Genomic DNA, 20,067 nt, shown 5'->3' on the forward strand with positions numbered 1-20,067 from the left:
GAAATGAATTCCATCATCAGGCTGTTCGGTACTTTGAATCGATTTAGAACAGATCGATTGCAACGCCAGCTGGGAAGTCGCCTGATTTCCAGGCGAATCAGCCGACTCAAGCTCGGTGGAGTTGGGCCTATTCAAAGTTCTGGCTCTGAGCTTTCACTAGTGCTGCATATGAAACCTCCTTCATGCACTCTTACAGGCTTGGAGAGCTTTGCTTCTTCGTCCTGCCAGCCTTCAGCACCGGTAACGTTCTTAGCCCCTCCAGACGTCTTCGAGATCACACACACGACTCCTCTAACAACTGCCGTGGTGTCCTCCAGTACAATCCCTCTCAGGTGGCCCAGTGTCACGATGCCAGCACTGCAGGGTCCCCGAGTCCATGCTGCCAAGTAGCCAATCAATATGTCCGAAAGTCAGTGGTGTATAAAGTACTCAAAAGCCATACTTGAGTAAAAGTAAAGATACCTTACTGGAAAACTACTCAAGTAAAAGTAAAAAGTCACCTATTAGAATACTACTTGAGTAAAAGTCTTAAAGTATCTGATATTTATTGTACTAAAGTACAAAAATACTTAAGTACAGAAGTAATTTTCTGATCTTAAATGTACATCATAACCTGAACATTAAATGAGCATCATGACCTGTTCATTGAAAGTAAAAGTACAAGTAAATGCTGTTAATATCCCGTTTGTTTCGGGAGTAGCAGGTGCTTCCATTTCTGCTTCCATCATGAAATCAGTCATCGTAGAGTGGAATTCTACTCAGGTAGTCGCCCGCTAGCTTATAGCATGTAGCATCCTGGGCATTGTAAGAAATTTGAGTAAAAAACTGTAGTTAGTAGATATAATAAAAGTATTTAATAATTCATAATTAATAATTCATAGTTAGTCATAATCATAAGGGTTTCGAGAATGCATAATTAAGATAAACATAAGCATAAACATAAACATGCAGAAGCATGAAACTTCTGCCAAGTGCAGAAGTATAACTTTTATTTTGAAGGATTATTATAGAAGGGTTTAAAACGTAACTGACAGTCATTGAATGTGATATTAAACTCAGAGCCAGACAAGTGAATACGCTCCTGGAGGATAGCCAATAGGAATCGGGATAAACGGAGGAGGAGGTGTTTCGAACAGATGTGGGAGGTTTAATTTAAAAGACTTTTTTCCTCGCCCTTGTTCTGTGATGGCTCCCGGACGACAGACGTGTTTACACCGGAGGAGCCGGGTGAGGTTTTTGCAAATGGGGTTTTATTGTTTTAATATGTCATAGGAGTGTACACTCCAATGTATAACTGTAATCGTGCTTACATCAGTGGAATTAAATTCCTTATAATTATAAACCAGTTTTGGTAGCGTTATTGATGCAGCGTGTCGACGGCACATGGCAGTCACATGTGCTCTGGCCTTCTCTCTTGTTGTGAGGTAAAATTCTTCCATAACAAATTTGGCACCCCAGATGGAGACTTCCTTACCGGCCTCGCTGCGTGGGCTGAAGGCTGCACTGGTCAAACACACTTCCTGGGCCCATCATATCGGTAGGCAGAGCCGTTTCATGAAATCTGTGAGTTAGTTTTGTAAGAACTTTAGAGGAAGTGTCTTTGGCTAGCGTTGCTAACAGCTAGCTCTGAGGTGCCGGTGAGGACGTTCCCCGGAGGAGGCCTCGTTCCACTGAGGTAAGCTATGATTTGCAGTCTGAAGTATACTAGCAGGGTGAGCAGAGGGGACTAGTTCAGTGAATACTGAGATTCAGAGCGTTTGGTAAACTGCGAGGACTGGGAGCGCTGAATCGATAAGCGTTGATGGGCGGCAGCCCTGATAGGCCGAACTGCGTGTTCTTTGGGAGTGGCGGACCAACACTGCTCGGTATAGGTAAGAGCCCGATGTCCGCGGATTACCTCGCCGGCCTTACCTAGAGTTTGAGTTTTGGATGGTGTGGTTCAAAATGGAATAAAGACACTGACAAGAAGGAGCTGGTGAGCCAGGACAGCTTCGGTAGCTTTGGAAGCAACCAGGCACTGCTGCCGGGAATCGAGTCTGCAAAAGGTAAGATTGCCGCGGGGTGCTGGGAGGCTTTTGAATGCAAGATATTAAAGGACGTTCGGGTGGGTAAAAGATAAATAAGTCCGGTAACAATTGTGTCTTGTCATGTGCGTGGTTGCCGTGTTGGCGATACGAGTGTGAGAACACACTGGGTGAAAGGTTATATACGACGATCGTAGGGTCTGGTTAAACCAGAGGATTTAAGGTTACTAAAAAAACGGACATTAAGTCCGATAATACGTGTGACTAGTCTGTGTTTTAGCAGCGTGGAAATACGTTTAAAATGATGACTAAATAAAACAATAATACGTGTGACTAGTCTGTGTTTTAGCAGCGTGGAAATACGTTTAACATGATGAATACCGTTGCATGACCTGTGGTAGCTGTGTGAGGAGCTAACGTTGGCCACGACGTAGCTCCGGGTTTATTGTACTGGGTATGAAAAATAAAAGTGCTTGTAAAGAAAATAACTGCTGGAGTGTGAGAGGAGACAGAAGGCGTATGAGTGAAAATAAAGTGTGGGATTTTGGTGAAACTTGTGTGTGCGTATGCTCCATTAGAAGCTCCGGTTTTGCTGTTAGCATTCCGTTAGCATATTCCGTTAGCATTTACGTAGTATATTTGCTGGCAAAGGCTGAATGTAAACAGGAAGGTAGATAAACCGTAGAAGAAGAAAACGCCAGAAAGCAACTCCACCAACTAGTGGCCAGGAGGAGTAACTGCTAGTTAATGATAATAATAATATTAAACCTAGTGTTTTGAATCTGTCATTACATTAGTACTAAAAGAGGCTGACATCTGGTGACTTAGAGAGACAATCACAGCATAGTTTTATGCCACCCAGTGGCTTCCTAGATAAATTACACAAAACAGTCTTAGAAATTCATTGTCTATGACCTTTGTGCTTACATCCTGACTTTAGTTTTAATTAAGCATTATAACTTTAGTTGTTGACTTTGGTTTTAATTCAGCATTTTAACAAAGATTAATGGTTTCAGTTGTTCTTCAATTCTTGAACTTAATTGTGATTCATTCTTGTGCAGACCAGAGTGTAAGTGCAGTTCAACAGTTTGACTTGCCTTGGTATTTCTGATTGAATATCTTGAACACAGTTATTGATTTTAAAGTTGAATTTAATATTTAATTGATTAATTATTCATTGTTTTTTAATTTCATTTTACTTCCAATTTTAAACCTTTCGAATTCTGATTTGGAACTGGATTGTGATCGTGATTCTGATTTAGATGTTGAGTTTGATTTCGGAATTCTAGCTTCAATTTTGGATTCGAGATTCCTTCACATATCCAGTATTGACTAATTTTGGTACATTTACTAATTTACACAGTTCCTAAGAATCAATTTTGACACAGACGGCGCAAACATATTTGAGAGGTCATTGACCTCTCTTACACTACAGACGTATGCTAACATTTACTGCTGAATTTTTTGGCAGTTTTGTGTTGGTTTTAGTCAAGGTGCGTGGTTGAGTGGGTCCAGATCTGGGAAGTGGAGCAGCGGATCCCAGTTTTGGAGTCAGCGGCCACACACCATACAGCACAGAGGGTGAGTTGACTTTGACTTCAATGACAAGTGTGTACATTTAACACACACATTAGAAACTAGACAAACACCACGCACACCCACATAACACATGCGATTGAAGGATTTAGAAAGTTACAGCAAGTTACGTTAACTATTATGCTAAAGTGTTTAGAATGTCACATGCAGGCTGATTCACTGCACAGCACATTTAGAGCATTTATTGGACAAAATATACTGCTGCTGTCTCTGTTTCTCTGTTCCCCCACAATCTGAGTTGTCAAGGGGGGAGATTCCACACTCGGACTCACTTTACTGACTACAGGAACAACGCAGTTCCGGGCACCTGTGTACAGAATAAAGGGGGGACATGGACGTGGAGACTCCAGGGGGCTGCCAGGACGAAGCAGGTCAAATGGGGTGCAGAGGAAAAAAGATAAAACGGGAGTGGAAGATGGGGAGTGGTGAGTATAAGACAGACGGTTATGTGTTCCCAAAACCCAGAAACAGACAGAGAGCAGCCACAAGTGATGATGACACCCTTGACGACACTGATGAGGACAGAAGAGAAGAGGTAAGTGGAGCAGCCGGAGGTTGTCCACTTCCCAGACGGTTCAACAGGAAAAGGAAGGCACCAGAACGCTGTCGAGAACGTCTTTATCCTGTAAAAGGTGAGATGCCACCATTAGCCCAGACCCAACAGTACCCCTTGCTGGTGAAATACAACGGACAAGCGGAGTATGTGCCATGGGGACATCGAGACATGGACACACTGGAGAAGGCACTGCCACCGCTGGGAGGAGGAGCCAGCCCTTGGATCCGTCTCTTTGAAAAACTCACGGCAGCGGATAAATTGGCACTGGGAGACATACGGGCCATGATTATCCGCACAGAGGGGACAATTAAGTTAAATGCCCTAGAAGCAGGAACGGGAACGGCCCGCAGAGTGGACCAGACCCCATTCGACAACTTCCGAGGAATCTACTGGGAAACTATGAGAAGCATCTGGCCCACGAAGCCAAACATGACTTCCCTCAGTGGATTGAAGCTAAAACCAGAAGAAGAGCTGCATCGGTATCTAAAAAGAGCTGAAGAAGAGTGGCATGAGGCCACAGGGGGGAGACATGACGGCAATGAAGCCACCACTGTAGTATGGCGACACACTGTGCAGAAGGGCCTGCCCCTACCAGTACAGACAGCGCTGGGAGGAGTGGTAGGCTTGAGCAACATGGAAGATGCCATGTGGAGGGAACACCTAACTCACTACAACCAGAGACATCTAACTGAGGAGACAAGAGGACAGGAAGATCTGGAGAGAACGACGCGGCGGCTGCTGAAACTTCAAATAGCGGCGGCCGACAGAGAAATAACTAGAAAACATCTGGCCAAGAAACAGATGGCCGTAGCCAAGGCTCAGGCCCCACAACAGCCCCAATATCCAGCTGCACCCCCGACCTCATACCAACCAAATCCAGCAGTACCAGCCCACACAGTGGTGTACTACCAACCTCCACCACATTACAGAGGCAGAGGACGTGCACGCGCATCTAACAGAGGGAGAGGTAACTACAGAGGAGGTTATGAAAGACCTGTAGGTAGAGGGAAGTGCTACGTATGTGGGAGAGAGGGTCATTGGGTGAGGGATTGTCCACATAAAAGGAGAGGAAGACAGATCAGTGCAGCACCACAACATGCTCCGTTCCCACCACAACATCAGCAGCACCTACGACCAGGTCCAGCTGGACCTCCTCCCGTGAGACATCAACAGATGCCCATGCTGTCACCAGGACCATGGGGGGGTTCACTGTATAGCCAAGATACATAGATGGTTGCCATGTGATCCCTTACAGCAGAGATATCGAGGTGAAGGGGGGATATGGTAAGGTGTCAAACATTTTTTGTAGATCCACATTTAGAATCGTTTTCAGTAAAGGTGCTACTCACAAATTTTGAGATTTAATAACGTCATGATAAACCACAACTAGACTTGCTAACTCTAGAAATTGAGAAATATACAGGAGCTCTAACTAACATGAGCCGAGTGTTGTTTCCTCAGGTGACAAACGCAGAAGCAGCAGCTGACGAAAGGAAGCAGGCTGATGTGTCACCAGGCAGTCTGGTGTGGATAAAAGTCCACAAACGCAGGTGGAGTGAACCAAGGTGAAAGGTAAACTGGAGCTACTTGACACCACCTCACTCACTGTGCAGCAGCGAAGGTAACAAGTGTGACACTCGCAGAGACAGGAGTGAACATCAGACAGGAAAATTTGAAGCCAAAGACACCTCAAAAGAGGGGTTAGACAGTACTGAAGATGACGTTTTCCCCACAGTTTAAGCGAGGGCGTCCTGTAGGAGACTCTAGGGTCAGTGGGTTATGGAAGTCTGTAATTATTTTATTCCTGAGTTCAGTAGCTTCCCTCTTAGTATGTGGAATTAACCACAGACAGGAACCAGATCACATGCATGACTACATCAGGATTCGACATTTAGCCTCAGTAGCTAATCAAACCGATCTTAGACCACGTAGAGAGGCTTCTCTGACGACACTCACCTATGAAAATGTAACTCTCACTCTTATGTTCAAAGAAGGTACAACATCAACGGTCCAGTTCGACTTCTGTGAAGTAATTTCCAGTCCCAAGTATGAACACGCCTGCGGGTGGATGACCAAAACCGTGTGCATCATAACTGACGAGTGTGGGCCTGCCACACATAAGTATGGGAAGCTGTTATCATATTATGCCTGTGATGTGTACAAAGGGGGTGGGTAGATGTAATCCTTAAGACTTACCTAAATTGACTGACTGAGGACTTTACGTAATACAGGGAAAGGCTACTGATAGTCCTGCCCCACAAGGGCTCATTAGGATTATTGTTAAGCCTGTAAAAAGACCAGGTTCGACATACGACTGACGCAGAGGATGAGGTAAGGGGTGGAAACCGGAATGGCAGATGGGAATTTATGGTGGGTACAATATACGGCTTCAAGCCAGTAGTACAGATTGTATTGTGTGTTTAGGATCTAGACCCCTAGCAACCCCAGTTCCTTCAAGATTCAGACTCCTAAGTCCTGAATTAGTTGTATTTTAACTCTGTTTACTGATGACACTTTGCCCCTCCAACACACTTGTCAGAGGCTGCACTGGCATTACCCACCTGTAGAATATAATACCCCACCTCTGTTCAAGGTTTCAGAGGGTCCATTTGATTGTATAGCCTCAGATACAGCTATGGGGCCCAATGTAGGCAGTATTATTGAAGCAAATTGTAGCAACAGTCACAACGCTAGCGACTATCTATATAACAGTGTGTTAAGACAGACAGCACCTAGAGCTGATTTATGGTGATGGTGTGGAGGAAGAACCATACATCCAATCCTGCCTAAAGATTGGACAGGTGCGTTGGTGCAACTTATATTGTCATTCTATATCTTGCCTGTCACTGATGCAACTTATGGAGAACTCATCTCTCCACGCCCACATGCTAACAGAAGATCCAAAAGAGATGCCGGTGGCCCGAAGGGGGCCTTTGATGACCAAGTGTACATAAGATGTCATAAGACTGCCAAGGGGGGTGTCTAATGACTTTCAAGCCAGAAATCAAATAGCAGCAGATTTAGAATCTGTTTTCTCTCAGAGGGTGATGATTAATAAAAATGTCGATTGGATCAACTACATTTACTATAACCTACAGCGTTTAGTAAACTTCACCAGTGACGCCATATCAGGACTGCATGCACAGCTGGCGAAGACTAGTTTTATGACCTTGCAGAACAGAATGGCATTAGATATGATTTAGCAGAGAAAAGTGGCGTGTGCCAGATGTTTGGGTCTGCGTGCTGTACTTTCATTCCAAATAACACAGCTCCTGATGGATCGGTGACCAGGGCTCTGGAGGGACTGACAGCACTCAGCCAAGAGCTAGCAGACAACTCTGGTGTCACGAATCCGTTCACCGACTGGTTGGGAAGTATGCTTGGCCAGTGAAAACATACATTTTTGTCAATCGTAATTATTCTGTGTGCTGTCATCATAAGCCTCCGAGTTGTCTGTGGATGGGGGTTCCCTTGCAGCCGTGGACCTCTACAGGGGTTTGTTGCTTCACCGATGAGCCAGACACCAGTCCAGGCAACCAGTTATGTGACGAGGATGAGGACGAATTGGAGCTTCTGATGGCCACAGTCTAGATGAGGCCACCAGAGGGACTTCACGAGCGGTTCCTGACCATCCTCTCGGAGATCCTGAAGGACCTGATAAAGGCCCAGATGGACTTCTAAAACATCCAGTGAGATGTTGGAAGTTTGGAAAATAGACGGATTGTTTTGGATGAGTATTTGGAGATTACATTTTTTTTGTTTAATTGGGTTATAAAGGGATTTTAGGGTGAAAAGATTAAGAAATGTAATTTTGTCACGTGTGAAAGAACAGTCAAGGCTTCTCAGTATGTGTTCTCTAGCCTACAGACTGTATCCTGATCCTGCCAGCCCCAAGACGTGGAAGGCAGTGACTCTCAACGCACTCTATCTTGAAACAAACTGAACAGAAATACTTGAAATGATATCTGTGTGCATGAATTCTTTGCCTCGGTTTAGATAGATAGGGAGCCTTTCCCTGGATTGAGTAGGGGGGAGGTCTCCAGGGACATTTGAAAAACTAACTACATTTGAGTAGCTAACTCACAGTGAACTGTGAGTTAGGGGGGAATTGTAAGAAATTTGAGTAAAAAACTGTAGTTAGTAGATATAATAAAAGTATTTAATAATTCATAATTAATAATTCATAGTTAGTCATAATCATAAGGGTTTCGAGAATGCATAATTAAGATAAACATAAGCATAAACATAAACATGCAGAAGCATGAAACTTCTGCCAAGTGCAGAAGTATAACTTTTATTTTGAAGGATTATTATAGAAGGGTTTAAAACGTAACTGACAGTCATTGAATGTGATATTAAACTCAGAGCCAGACAAGTGAATACGCTCCTGGAGGATAGCCAATAGGAATCGGGATAAACGGAGGAGGAGGTGTTTCGAACAGATGTGGGAGGTTTAATTTAAAAGACTTTTTTCCTCGCCCTTGTTCTGTGATGGCTCCCGGACGACAGACGTGTTTACACCGGAGGAGCCGGGTGAGGTTTTTGCAAATGGGGTTTTATTGTTTTAATATGTCATAGGAGTGTACACTCCAATGTATAACTGTAATCGTGCTTACATCAGTGGAATTAAATTCCTTATAATTATAAACCAGTTTTGGTAGCGTTATTGATGCAGCGTGTCGACGGCACATGGCAGTCACATGTGCTCTGGCCTTCTCTCTTGTTGTGAGGTAAAATTCTTCCATAACAGCATCACTGGGAATCAAACACCGCGGCATTGAGAGCACTTGTTTGCAATTGTGCATTAACGTGATTAACCAATGATTTAACTTGCTGCTAGGACCACTGATTCACCAAACCTGCTTGCTTGCAGTCTGTGTTCCACCACAGTCCCCGACGCTGCTCTCACGATTCATTTTGTTTCTGAAGATAGATTTGATTTTGTAGCGAGTAACGAAGGTTTCAGGGGAAATGTATCGGAGTAAAAGTATCGGTTTTCTTTGCAAAATGTAGTGAAGTAAAAGTAAAAGTAAACAGAAATATGAATAGTAAAGTGAAGTACAGATACCCAAAAAAACGACTTAAGTACAGTAACGAAGTATTTCTACTTCGTTACTGTACACCACTGCCGATACGTGTCCATGATGTCACTGGCATCGCTCTTTTGTTGAAGAATCCAGGTGGAGCTCAGTAGGCCTGCCTTAACACCGGCCTACAACACACTTTATGGTAACTTGGTAACTCTTCTTGACTTCTGGGATTTGTAGTTTGCGGTGCGTTCCCAGCGGGAGGTCAGCGGGAGGGTCAGGCTGCTGGTCTAGCACGGGGTCACTCGCTGTTTGTCTCTCACTGTAGAAGCTCAACAGGAGAAAGTGAAAAAGCAATTCCAACAACTAGAGTGCCCAATGGTGAGACCACACCTCCATAACCTGCTGCTGGTCCAGAGACGTCAGTGAGTTCTCAAGTCAGTTAGTTTCAGAGGAAACATTCTCAGAGATAGAATGAGCTGGTCTCCAGGCCTCGTTCCGTTCATCATTACTGTGAATGTGGAAGCTGTTTCCTGCCGTGTTCAAGTGTTTGATCCCTGCTCTAGAATACTTGTCACTCCTTGCAGGAAGGATGCCCCCCCGCCTCACACAATGCCTCGACGCAGGAACGTAACGTCTGCTGGTTTCACCCACACGTCACGTCTTCAGAGTGAAAACGTGCAGCGGCTCAGCATTGATGTAAATAAGATGCAGGTTTGTTGTTAATCGAGGCTCCTCCTGCCGGTGTGACATCATGAGCACACGTTGTAATTTGGATTATTAGTGGTGAACTTCAAAATGCATAAAATAACCGCAATTTTACGTGTGGGTTTTATGTGAATATGTAAAAAGGTTCTAAATATGCAAACGCATCACCGTTAGGCTGTGAGTAACAGCTGGCAAGCTGCCCATGTGGCCCAAAAGATATATGATAATAATATCAACATATTTTAAATCAGATCATTGGACTGTGACGTATCCTCCACCCGGTCACACCTACAGTTTAATAGCACACACAGTTCTCTTCTCTCAAAGTTATGATTTTATAATCTCAGAATATTGAAGTTGTTTCTTTCTTGTAGAGTTCAAGCTGTTTTCTCCTAAACTTCTGACTACATCTCCAACTTCTAACTAAGTTCTTTCTCAGAATGTTTCCCCCTCATCCGGCTCTTTACAGTTCTTTACCTGCAGTGGCCCAACACGCAGTGAAGTGTTCACAACCTTTGCTTCAGTGAACAGATACTCCATCACAAGTCAAAGTCCAGTATTCCAATCGGACCGATCGAAAAGTGCAGAAGTATTATCAGTAAAATATACTTAAAGAATTCAATTACTTGTTGAATAAAAAAAATTGAAGAAAAATGATTTCCATTTATTTAATTGAACATTGAACTGAACACAAAATGAAAAGAAGAGACATTAAAAAGTGCAGATTTAACCAAAAACTCTCTTACAACCAAATAAGTCAAGTCTGATCAGACAGAATGTCATTTAATGTTTTGTTACTATATTCAAAGTGCAATATCAGCCTTTCACGATGCTGATTAATAAAACGATAAATTGTGCAGTCCTAACCTCCACCGTCATTTAAAAATATATAATTTGCATGAATACGACAAGGTTTCCCACAACTTAAGGCAAAGCGGGAAATAAATGACATCTCCAGCCGTCCGTTTTCCTCCGCTTATCCGGGGTCGGGTCGCGGTGGCAGCAGGCCAAGCAGGCTGACCCAGACTTCCCTCTCCCCGCAACATGTTCCAGCTCATTCTCGGGGATCCCGAGGCGTTCCCAGGCCAGCTGGGAGATGTAATCCCTCCAGCGTGTCCTGGGTCTTCCCCGGTGTCTCCTACCAGTTGGACCTGCCTGGAAAACCTCCAGTGGGAGGTGTCCAGGAGGCATCCTAATTAGATGCTGAACCACCTCAGCTGACTCCTTTCGACGCGAAGGAGTAGCGGCTCGACTCCAAGCTCCCTCCTGATGACCGAGCTCCTGACCCTATCTCTAAGGCTGAGCCCCGGCGGCCACCCTGAAGCTCAGTTCGGCCGCTTGTAGCCGCGACCTTGTTCTTTCGGTCACGAGCCAGAGTTGGTGACCATAGGTGAGGGTTGGAACTGTAATAATAAATGATGTAAATAATCTGCTCGATACTTGTATGCTTACAGTGCGGAGTTGTGAGGTCACTGTAAGTAGGTCAAATACTCCGAGCAGGGCATTCCTGCGCCTGTTCGCACGATAGAAACAGATACAGTGGCCCTGAAAAGAAACACCTGCTTAAACCACCAGATTAGGGCGGAAACCACCATCTTAGAGTCGGAGAAGAGTTCTCTCTTATCTATTCACACAGAGACTTCTGAATTAGCTTAGAACTGCACCCTTTCGACACCTCGAGTGTTAACAACATGCATTCACACTGATGATGCAGCGGAGGAGGATCCATCGTGAGCCAGTGTGGGTGGAGATGCCCAGCGCTCCTACCAGGCCGCTGAACAGCTAAACACAGCTCCGCCTGTAACTTTGCTTTAACCAATAGGTTCCAAAAGGAGGACCTTTACATAAACGGATGCGCACTCTGTCTAAGCGCCTTTTAGCGTTCACCTTGTTCGTCCGTGCACGTATAACTGCTGGACATAATACTTCTGTTACAAATAAATGTTATTGCTTGAATTGAGCTAAACGCCTCGATCTCAGTCTGTTCACTCGAGTTACCTCCTCAACAGAACGTAGACCGAGTGGTGAATTGAGAGCTTTGCCTTCCGGCTCAGCTCCCTCTTCACCAAGATGGTCCGGTGCAGTGCATGCTTTACTGCTGCAGCCGCACCGGTCCGACTGTCGACCTCCCGCTCCATCTTACCCTCACTCGTGAACAAGACCCAGAGATACTTGAACTCCTTCGCTGGAGGTCGGCTCTGCATGTAAATAATTATATGTGATGAGAACCTTGTTTTCTGGAGAGAGTTTGAACTTTCTTTTGCCAAAATGTTATTTTAAATAAACATCCCTCCTACACACAAATGTGTCAATTCAATCTCAATGTATTCATACAGAAGTTATCTCAAGACACCTCTATGTAGATCAGGTCTGGACCGTACTCTAGGATCTATAGAGACCCAACATTCCCCCACAAGAGAGCACCGGGGCCACAGGGGCACCAGAAAAGTCCCCGAAAGAAATAACCTCAAAAAGACACAAAACATCTACAAAGTGAAGCTAAATGACCAAAAAGAGACACAAAACAATCAGAAAGGGACACGAAAAACGACTTCCAAGAGACACAAGACATCAACAAAAAAGAGACATGAAATGAACAAAAGAAGAGAAAGATTTCTCTGAATCTGTGGCTCTTGTTCTCATGTAGGAGGGTTGGGACCCTTCACATGTATGTGCTCGGGGCCCTTCACGTGTCTCTGCTCGGGGCCCTTCACGTGTCTGTGCTCGGGGCCCTTCACGTGTCTGTGCTCGGGGCCCTTCACGTGTCTGTGCTCGGGGCCCTTCACGTGTCTCTGCTCGGGGCCCTTCACGTGTCTGTGCTCGGGGCCCTTCACGTGTCTGTGCTCGGGGCCCTTCACATGTCTGTGCTCGGGGCCCAACGTCTCATAATCCGTCCAGGAGTTCTCCTAAATATCAGCAGACAGGACTTCTTTCCTTCGTTTACAAAGTAGATGATATACTTTTACACTTCGACCTTACAGTCGGACCAAAGACACATCATCCTGAGCATCTGTGATGCTCAGGATTGTGGTTTGTGGTTTGTGGTTTGTGGTTTGTGGGTGTGGGTGTGTTTGGGTGCTGACAGTAAGAGGAAGTGTGTGTAGAAGAAGGGTCACAATGTTCGAGAAGAACAGTGGAGGAGTGTAACAAGACAGTAGATGTGAGAGTGTAGTATTAGTAACCCTCTGGAAAACAAACACATTTCTGTCAATATGTGTGTGTGCGTGTGTGCGTGCGTGCGTGTGTGCATGTGTGTGTGCGTGTGTGTGTGGCTGCTGTCCAGTGATAATAGAGCTCTCCAAATGTCTCTCGCCTCATTACATCCACGGCGACAGGGATCCTCTCATTCAAGCACTGACCCGGGCCAAAGTTCACTTGCTGTTTCCCAGTCAGCATGTGTGCGGTGGGACACAGCGAGGCTGCGAGGGTGAGATACAAGATGACAAGAAAACCGTCACAGAACAAGTGACGCTTCTGTCTTTGTGTGAGTGTGAGCGAGAGGACAAGGGAGGGGTAGAGACTGGTGGTTCAGGCACACTCTCGCTGCACATGTTTCACTCTGTGGCTTTAAAGGGTCAGTTCACCCGCATTAAAACAGACATTTTCTCAGTTACCTTATTTACACAGGTTAGCCACCTGGTTGTAGAGCTTAAATATGGTAAATGAGAAACCCAAGCTTCAAAGTAAGTAAAAGAAAACAAACAGGACAAAGAGTGGATTGGATGAAAACTGTACGTCCCTGGAAACACATATTCATCCGTTACATGTGCACGCGTGTTCCTCAACATCTCACCCGTACAAACCACAACACTGTATATTACAAGTGGATGTAGTCACGGTGACCTGGTTTGTGGACTGCGGCTATGGAAGCCTGAAGTTTGGCATTTTGGCCATCGCCATCTTGGCTTTTTTGGAACCAGTCGTGACATAAGAGGGTGGAACTAAATACAACTGCACGCTGAAGAAGACACTGTTAGGCGACTAAAATGTTACAATGAACTTTCATGAAGTGAATAGACTGAAAGGATTAAAGTTCTAAGACAAAAACAGGGAAAACTCCCAGACGCCGTGCTAGCTTCCTGTCAATCACAGTGCGCCTGCCTTAAAGCATCCCCTGCTTTATGGTCTGTTTGACTCTAAATGGACCATAATGTACTAAATGAACATCATGCTGTATTGAAGAAGACTTGAAACTAGAGATTGAGACCATAAACTCATGTTTATAATGTTTACTGAGGTAATAAATCAAGAGAGAAGTAGAGTCATTTTCTCATAGACTTCTATACAACCAGAGGAGTCGCCCCCTGGTGGACATTAGAGAGAATGCAGCTTTAAGGCACTTCCTCGTTAGCTTCACTTTTCAGTCCCGGAGGTTGACGCTTGGCTACATTTTGTTGAAGAGAAAGCTGCTGGACAGACAAACAGACTGATCAGTCAAGCACACATTATTGTTGAGTAAACTTTTATTACAGCACACAAAATAAAAAGAACAAATTTAGGAGAACACCATCTCAGTCAGGGTGACAAAGGTAAAGCAAGGATTCCTTTGGATATCAAAATGTACCCTCTCTCCACTCCTGTGGAAGGCAACCAAAAATACCTCACGATGTTTAAATCCATCGAAATAGTCATTGGCTAACCAGCGGCGTCATGAAAAGCTTTGATTTGTGTCGTTATACCAGGAAGCTGTTGAGACGCTGCCAAATCAAAAGACCACAGATTGATTCATTTTGCGCTTTAATTAATTAATTAATGAAATACATTGAAACATTTACTTCAGAGGCAGAGAGCCAGGCCTTTGTCCCATATGATGAAACCGTGTTACATCTTCATACGAGCACTGAGCACCAGCACGCTGAGGGAACCCGACTCCGCTCGCTAGTCACACCAGGACATGTGAAACGCTGCATGCTGATCCGGTATCTGGCCGGTGGCAAACTTGAATGCATTCGTCAAATATTCTTCGACAACATATTTTATTTGTTTACCCAAATGTAGCACTGAAAAAGTAAATAAATAAAAGAACTGGAAGTAAGCAGTGACAGAACCAGTCCTTGTGGTGGAAGGGGGGGGGGAGAGAGAGAGAGCGAGAGACAGAGAGAGAGAGACACAGAGAGAGAGAGACACAGAGAGAGAGAGAGAGACACAGAGAGAGAGAGAGACACAGAGAGAGAGAGAGAGACACAGAGAGAGAGAGAGACACAGAGAGAGAGAGAGAGAGACACAGAGAGAGAGAGAGAGACACAGAGAGAGAGAGAGAGCGAGCGAGAGAGACACAGAGAGAGAGACACAGAGAGAGAGACACAGAGAGAGAGAGAGCGAGAGAGAGAGAGAGAGAGAGAGAGAGAGAGGAGATTGTGACAGTTGAACTGATGGAATCAGTGATGTGAGAACGTGTGTCATACTATGTGAGGCGTTGCAATATCCTCAATGGTTTCCCGGGCTGTTATGAGTTAGGCCTGGCCCAGCTGTTATTTGAGACTCGGTCATTGTTTTATGGTAAGTTGGATATGAATGCACGGCCCTGTGCACACCTCCAAACTAGGAGCACCAGCTTACAGCCAAGAGACGAACCCAGACAGGAGCTTTGATGAAAGTGAGTTTGGATCGGTCCTGTATTCTGGGAAACCTCTTTGAGCATTTAGTTGAACTCTGTCTTTAAATACTACATGTTGGAATATTACACAGGGTCTATGCTAGCATATCATAGTTATGTTTTCATATCTTAACCATGCAAATGAGTGGAGAGAAGGTACCAACAGACATCACTGAGCTCCTCACACTGTGTTCACACACGCAAACTCTTATTAATTACATATTTACTAGGTGTTGATGGAGGGACATTATTAGTGTCAACCTCCACTTCTGTTTGTTGCAGACAGACTGCTGCAATATTTTCTTTACAAAATATGCAGTATATACATTTACAGCATTTACAAGCAACTTTAAAAAAAGGCAAAAACAAAATTCAACTTTCAGTGCAAAACTGGCTGCTGAGAAAGAAGCACAGACCAAAACATAAACAGAATAGAAACGTTGTCATTACAAAATGTTTGTCATCAATGGTCATGTGCAGCTTTTAGATAAGCGTCAACCTGCCGCCAATTCATTATTGCTGTGCTTTGTAAATATACATGTTATATGATTCTAAAGCTTCATTTCACCCTGAGGAACAAAAGGAATTTAGAATGCAATTTATTCAACTTTTAAAGACATATACGTAAATATAATCACCGATAACATAATTTCCCGTGTGGGCCTTGTTTTCTTGTAAGCATGAATCAAGTAGTTTGTGGGCTGTGAGACAAAACTGCAGACAACGGCACATGAATACTGTCCTGACCCCACAGCTGACAGCATGTAGCGGGAGGAAGAGGGCATGCACTGATGTCACCGTGATGTCACCGTGGACGTGATGTCACCTGACCACCCTCACAGCCACTGAGTGGCCGATCACTGCTGGGCTGCGATGAATGAGTCCAGCTGTGATTCCATCTTTTAAAGCTGTGGACTGTGATGTCATCAGGTGTAACAATGACGCGTCACTTGGTCTGTGGATGTTGAAATGAGCCGGGAACATTTGACTCCATTAACATGTGGTCTGTATCTGGTTGTTGGCATAGCTGCGAGTGTACGCACGTTAGCCTTATGTTAGCTAGCTATATAGCTATATCGCTAACGGTAATGTTGTTAGCAAACTACCGCTAACTTTAGCTGAGATGATAAAGTGAAGCTTTCTCCTGTGCAGTTCTCTGCTGCTCAACGTTACATTACCGAACTCAAAGCTACACTTACATCACACTAAATTACATGTTGGCTAAATGTCTGTTTATCCATTCACACTATTCACTTTATACGTTTATATGTTGCACTGGAGAGAAACGGTTTTTCAACTCCTCGGTATGTTCGGTACATATTGTGGAACTGACAATAAAGCTAACTTTGACTTTGAACTGTTATGGTTGTATTGTTTACTTTGGTGTTGATGGAGGTCAAGGGGCATAAACATAATACAATATATTAAATATAAGCTCAGTGGGCTACTTTGTTTTTTCAAATCAAACTGCATTGATGAAGCTTGTTAGAGCGATAGGAGGAGCCTGGAGCCGTGCTCAGTGTACACTACACCTGCTGTCTACGTAGGACGCTGTTATAAACTGAGCTGGTCCCTTGTAGACATGAAATGATGCTGCGAGGACAACAGGAATATAATCTCAATTTAATAAGGTAATCAGAGCCAGTGGAGAATCTTGCTAGCACTAGCATTAGCACTTGCACTATTCTGTCTCATTTCTAATTTCATCTTTTCCAAAAGCCTCAACTTGTCATTCACAGCTGAGACATTGAACCGACAATCATTTCCCATGACATCGTGTTTTGCTTGCATTTACGGCAAACGTATCCAGATGCTGATAGCATGTTCGCACCACATCAGTGTCCTGTGGCCGTGGTACGTTCCTCACACGGTGACATCAACGCTCCATTAAGGTGCCTCATGCAGTGATCACTGTGACACCAACGCAGTCTAATACAATCCAGTACAACAGCCTGCGATGACCCGGCTCACGTCTCCATCAACATGTGCGTTGTAGCAGATTGCATTATTTGGGAAATTGGTGTGATGTGTTGTCCAAGATGGACTAAGTCATTTAAAAAGCCACTTTTCAGATCTGGACCCTTGTTGTTGACATGGTGGTGTGCAGAGAACATGAGACTATTCAAACTACAGTCTGTGTGTGAAGGATGCTCAGTGTTCAGTCCCCGTGAGGCTCCGTCTCAGGAGCCTGCTTTGAATGCAGAAGATGAGACAAACAGGAAGCAACGTCACGAGGAGCTCAGCAGAGCCTCACTTCTCTTCATGAACATCAGTCCTCTGAGACGTCATCATCCATCGATGAGCTCAGCATCGCTCTGTGTTTCACACAGTGACAACACAAGTGTTGGGACAATGAGTTCACTGGGCTGCAACCAACAAGGCCTTTGATAATCGATCAATCTATTATTACTTTGATTCATCCATTATTAAACACATTCAAACAATAAAGATAAATCTCATTATTTCCAGCATTTTTTCATAAAACAAAACTTATTATTTGTCTTTTTGTACAATGCAAAATTACAAAAATGTATTTCAATAGTTGGACATTGAGGATGCAGCCACACACTGAGGGAAATGCACCTAACATGTTTGATCAGATATTACTCAGATTTATGTTGTGAAGAATCATGGACACCTGACTGATGGCATGACATATTGCCAAAGCGCCTTCACGTTATACACACTGGCTGACCCGTCATTACTAGCGTCCTCCTGTTGGCAGCAGACCAGCGTAGCTTCATCTGCTGCTGCGTTGATCCTCACCAGTTATTGTGATCTGCGTTTGGTTTGTTCTGTGACGTAGAAGCTGTCACCGTGCTGCTGCACTTTACTCCGCTGTGTTGTTAGTGTCGGCCTCCGCCGCTTTCAAATGCTGACTTCAGAGATAACGGAGATCATTTGTGGCCATTTCCTGTGATTGGTCATATGGGCTGGCGTACTGCCCCGCCCTACGTGATGGTGCCACAGCGTGTCGTGAGTTATAATAACTAATCCATGCTGACATTTCTGCCAAGTGCTACATGAAATTCTTATCATCTATTTGAATGGGTTGAATCAATTAGCTGTTGCTGCCCTAATGTGCAGTGCAACATAAACACAGAGTTATGAATGAGGACAGAGGAGCTGTGAGTAGAAGTGTTACCATGTGGAATGTATAACGGGTGCAGAGTGTTGACCTTTGACCTCATTGTCCCAGAACTTGTGAGTCACTCCCTCTGCAGATACAATCACTACACTCACAAAGCACAGAACAGGTTGTCTCATCACAGCCGTTACAAATACTCCACCAGCATCGTACTGCTGCTACGGAGTCTAGTCTGTGTTTAGTATGTGTGTTATTTACATTGAGCATTTAGTGCATGTTCTCCGCATGCCTTGTACAGTGAGTGTATTGCTGTGCCTTTATGTGTGTGTGTGTGTGTGTGTATAAGCGGCCTATCTGTCCCTTTTTTTGTGTCCATGTGTGTGTGTGTGTCACTGTCATGTTGTGTGTTATCACTTCATTACATGTGCGAACGTCTCCATCCTCTGTGAGCATCTTGGCAGTTCAGTGTGTGCATGTCACTGTGACGCACACGTCTCTCCTGTGTGTGTGTGTGTGCGTGTGTTTAGGAGGACATGCCGTTGACCAGGCTCCTCAGCTGTTTGACCACAGTCTCTATCAGTTTCTGTTTGTCTCTGTCGTTCTTCCTGAACTGAGAGAAGATGTTGTTCTTCTTACTGGTGTCCTTCATCCTGTATAGGAAGAGAGACAGAGAGGGTCTAAGAGACATGTTGGACAAAAGTATTTTGTAGAGGAGGCAGAACCATGTTGAGATGATCAGAGCATGCAGGAGAAGAGCAACAGAAAGCAGTGAGGAAGCTGCACCTACCCCCTGTAGACTCTGAGCAGCAGCAGCAGCAGAAGAACAGCAGATAGGAGGTTTAGAGGAACAGCAGAGCAACCATTCAACCAAAACACAAGACACAAATGTTCATTAGAAGAGCCCTCCATTTCTCTTTAACTGCACACCAAGTGGACCATATAGTGATTCTGAGCAACACATACCGTAAATATTGCGATAGATCGACCAAACAAAGCAAAAATAGAGCACTGTCAAACCCGATAACCGGCGACCCTCCCTCTCTGCTGACGGTAGAGCAACCACCTCGACACGCGAGGTGAAGCTACAACACTTTCAAGGTATGAGCTCAGACCACAAAGTCTTCAAGGTACGGGCTCAGACCACAAAGTCTTCAAGGTACGGGCTCAGACCACAAAGTCTTCAAGGTACGGGCTCAGACCACAAAGTCTTCAAGGTACGGGATCAAACCACAAAGTCTTCAAGGTACGGGCTCAGACCACAAAGTCTTCAAGGTACGGGCTCAAACCACAAAGTCTTCAAGGTACGGGCTCAGACCACAAAGTCTTCAAGGTACGGGCTCAGACCACAAAGTCTTCAAAGTACGGGCTCAGACCACAAAGTCTTCAAGGTACGGGCTCAAACCACAAAGTCTTCAAGGTACGGGCTCAGACCACAAAGTCTTCAAGGTACGGGCTCAGACCACAAAGTCTTC

General features: G+C 44.6%; 1 protein-coding gene across 7 annotated transcripts in view; it reads right to left on the reverse strand.

The window, feature by feature from the left end:
• Nucleotides 1-14,384: 14,384 nt before the first annotated feature.
• Nucleotides 14,385-20,067, reverse strand: part of exoc6 (exocyst complex component 6) — a 72,799-nt gene continuing 67,116 nt past the window's right edge. For all 7 annotated transcript variants that reach the window (XM_079293476.1, XM_079293474.1, XM_079293471.1 and 4 more), the window contains one exon: nt 14,385-19,245. In XM_079293476.1, coding sequence (XP_079149602.1) covers nt 19,119-19,245 — 127 coding nt within the window. In that variant the 3' untranslated portion in view covers nt 14,385-19,118. The remainder of the gene's footprint in view (nt 19,246-20,067) is intronic.

This window comes from Melanostigma gelatinosum (genome assembly GCF_949748355.1).
Source record: "Melanostigma gelatinosum genome assembly, chromosome: 21".
NCBI lineage: Eukaryota > Metazoa > Chordata > Actinopteri > Perciformes > Zoarcidae > Melanostigma > Melanostigma gelatinosum.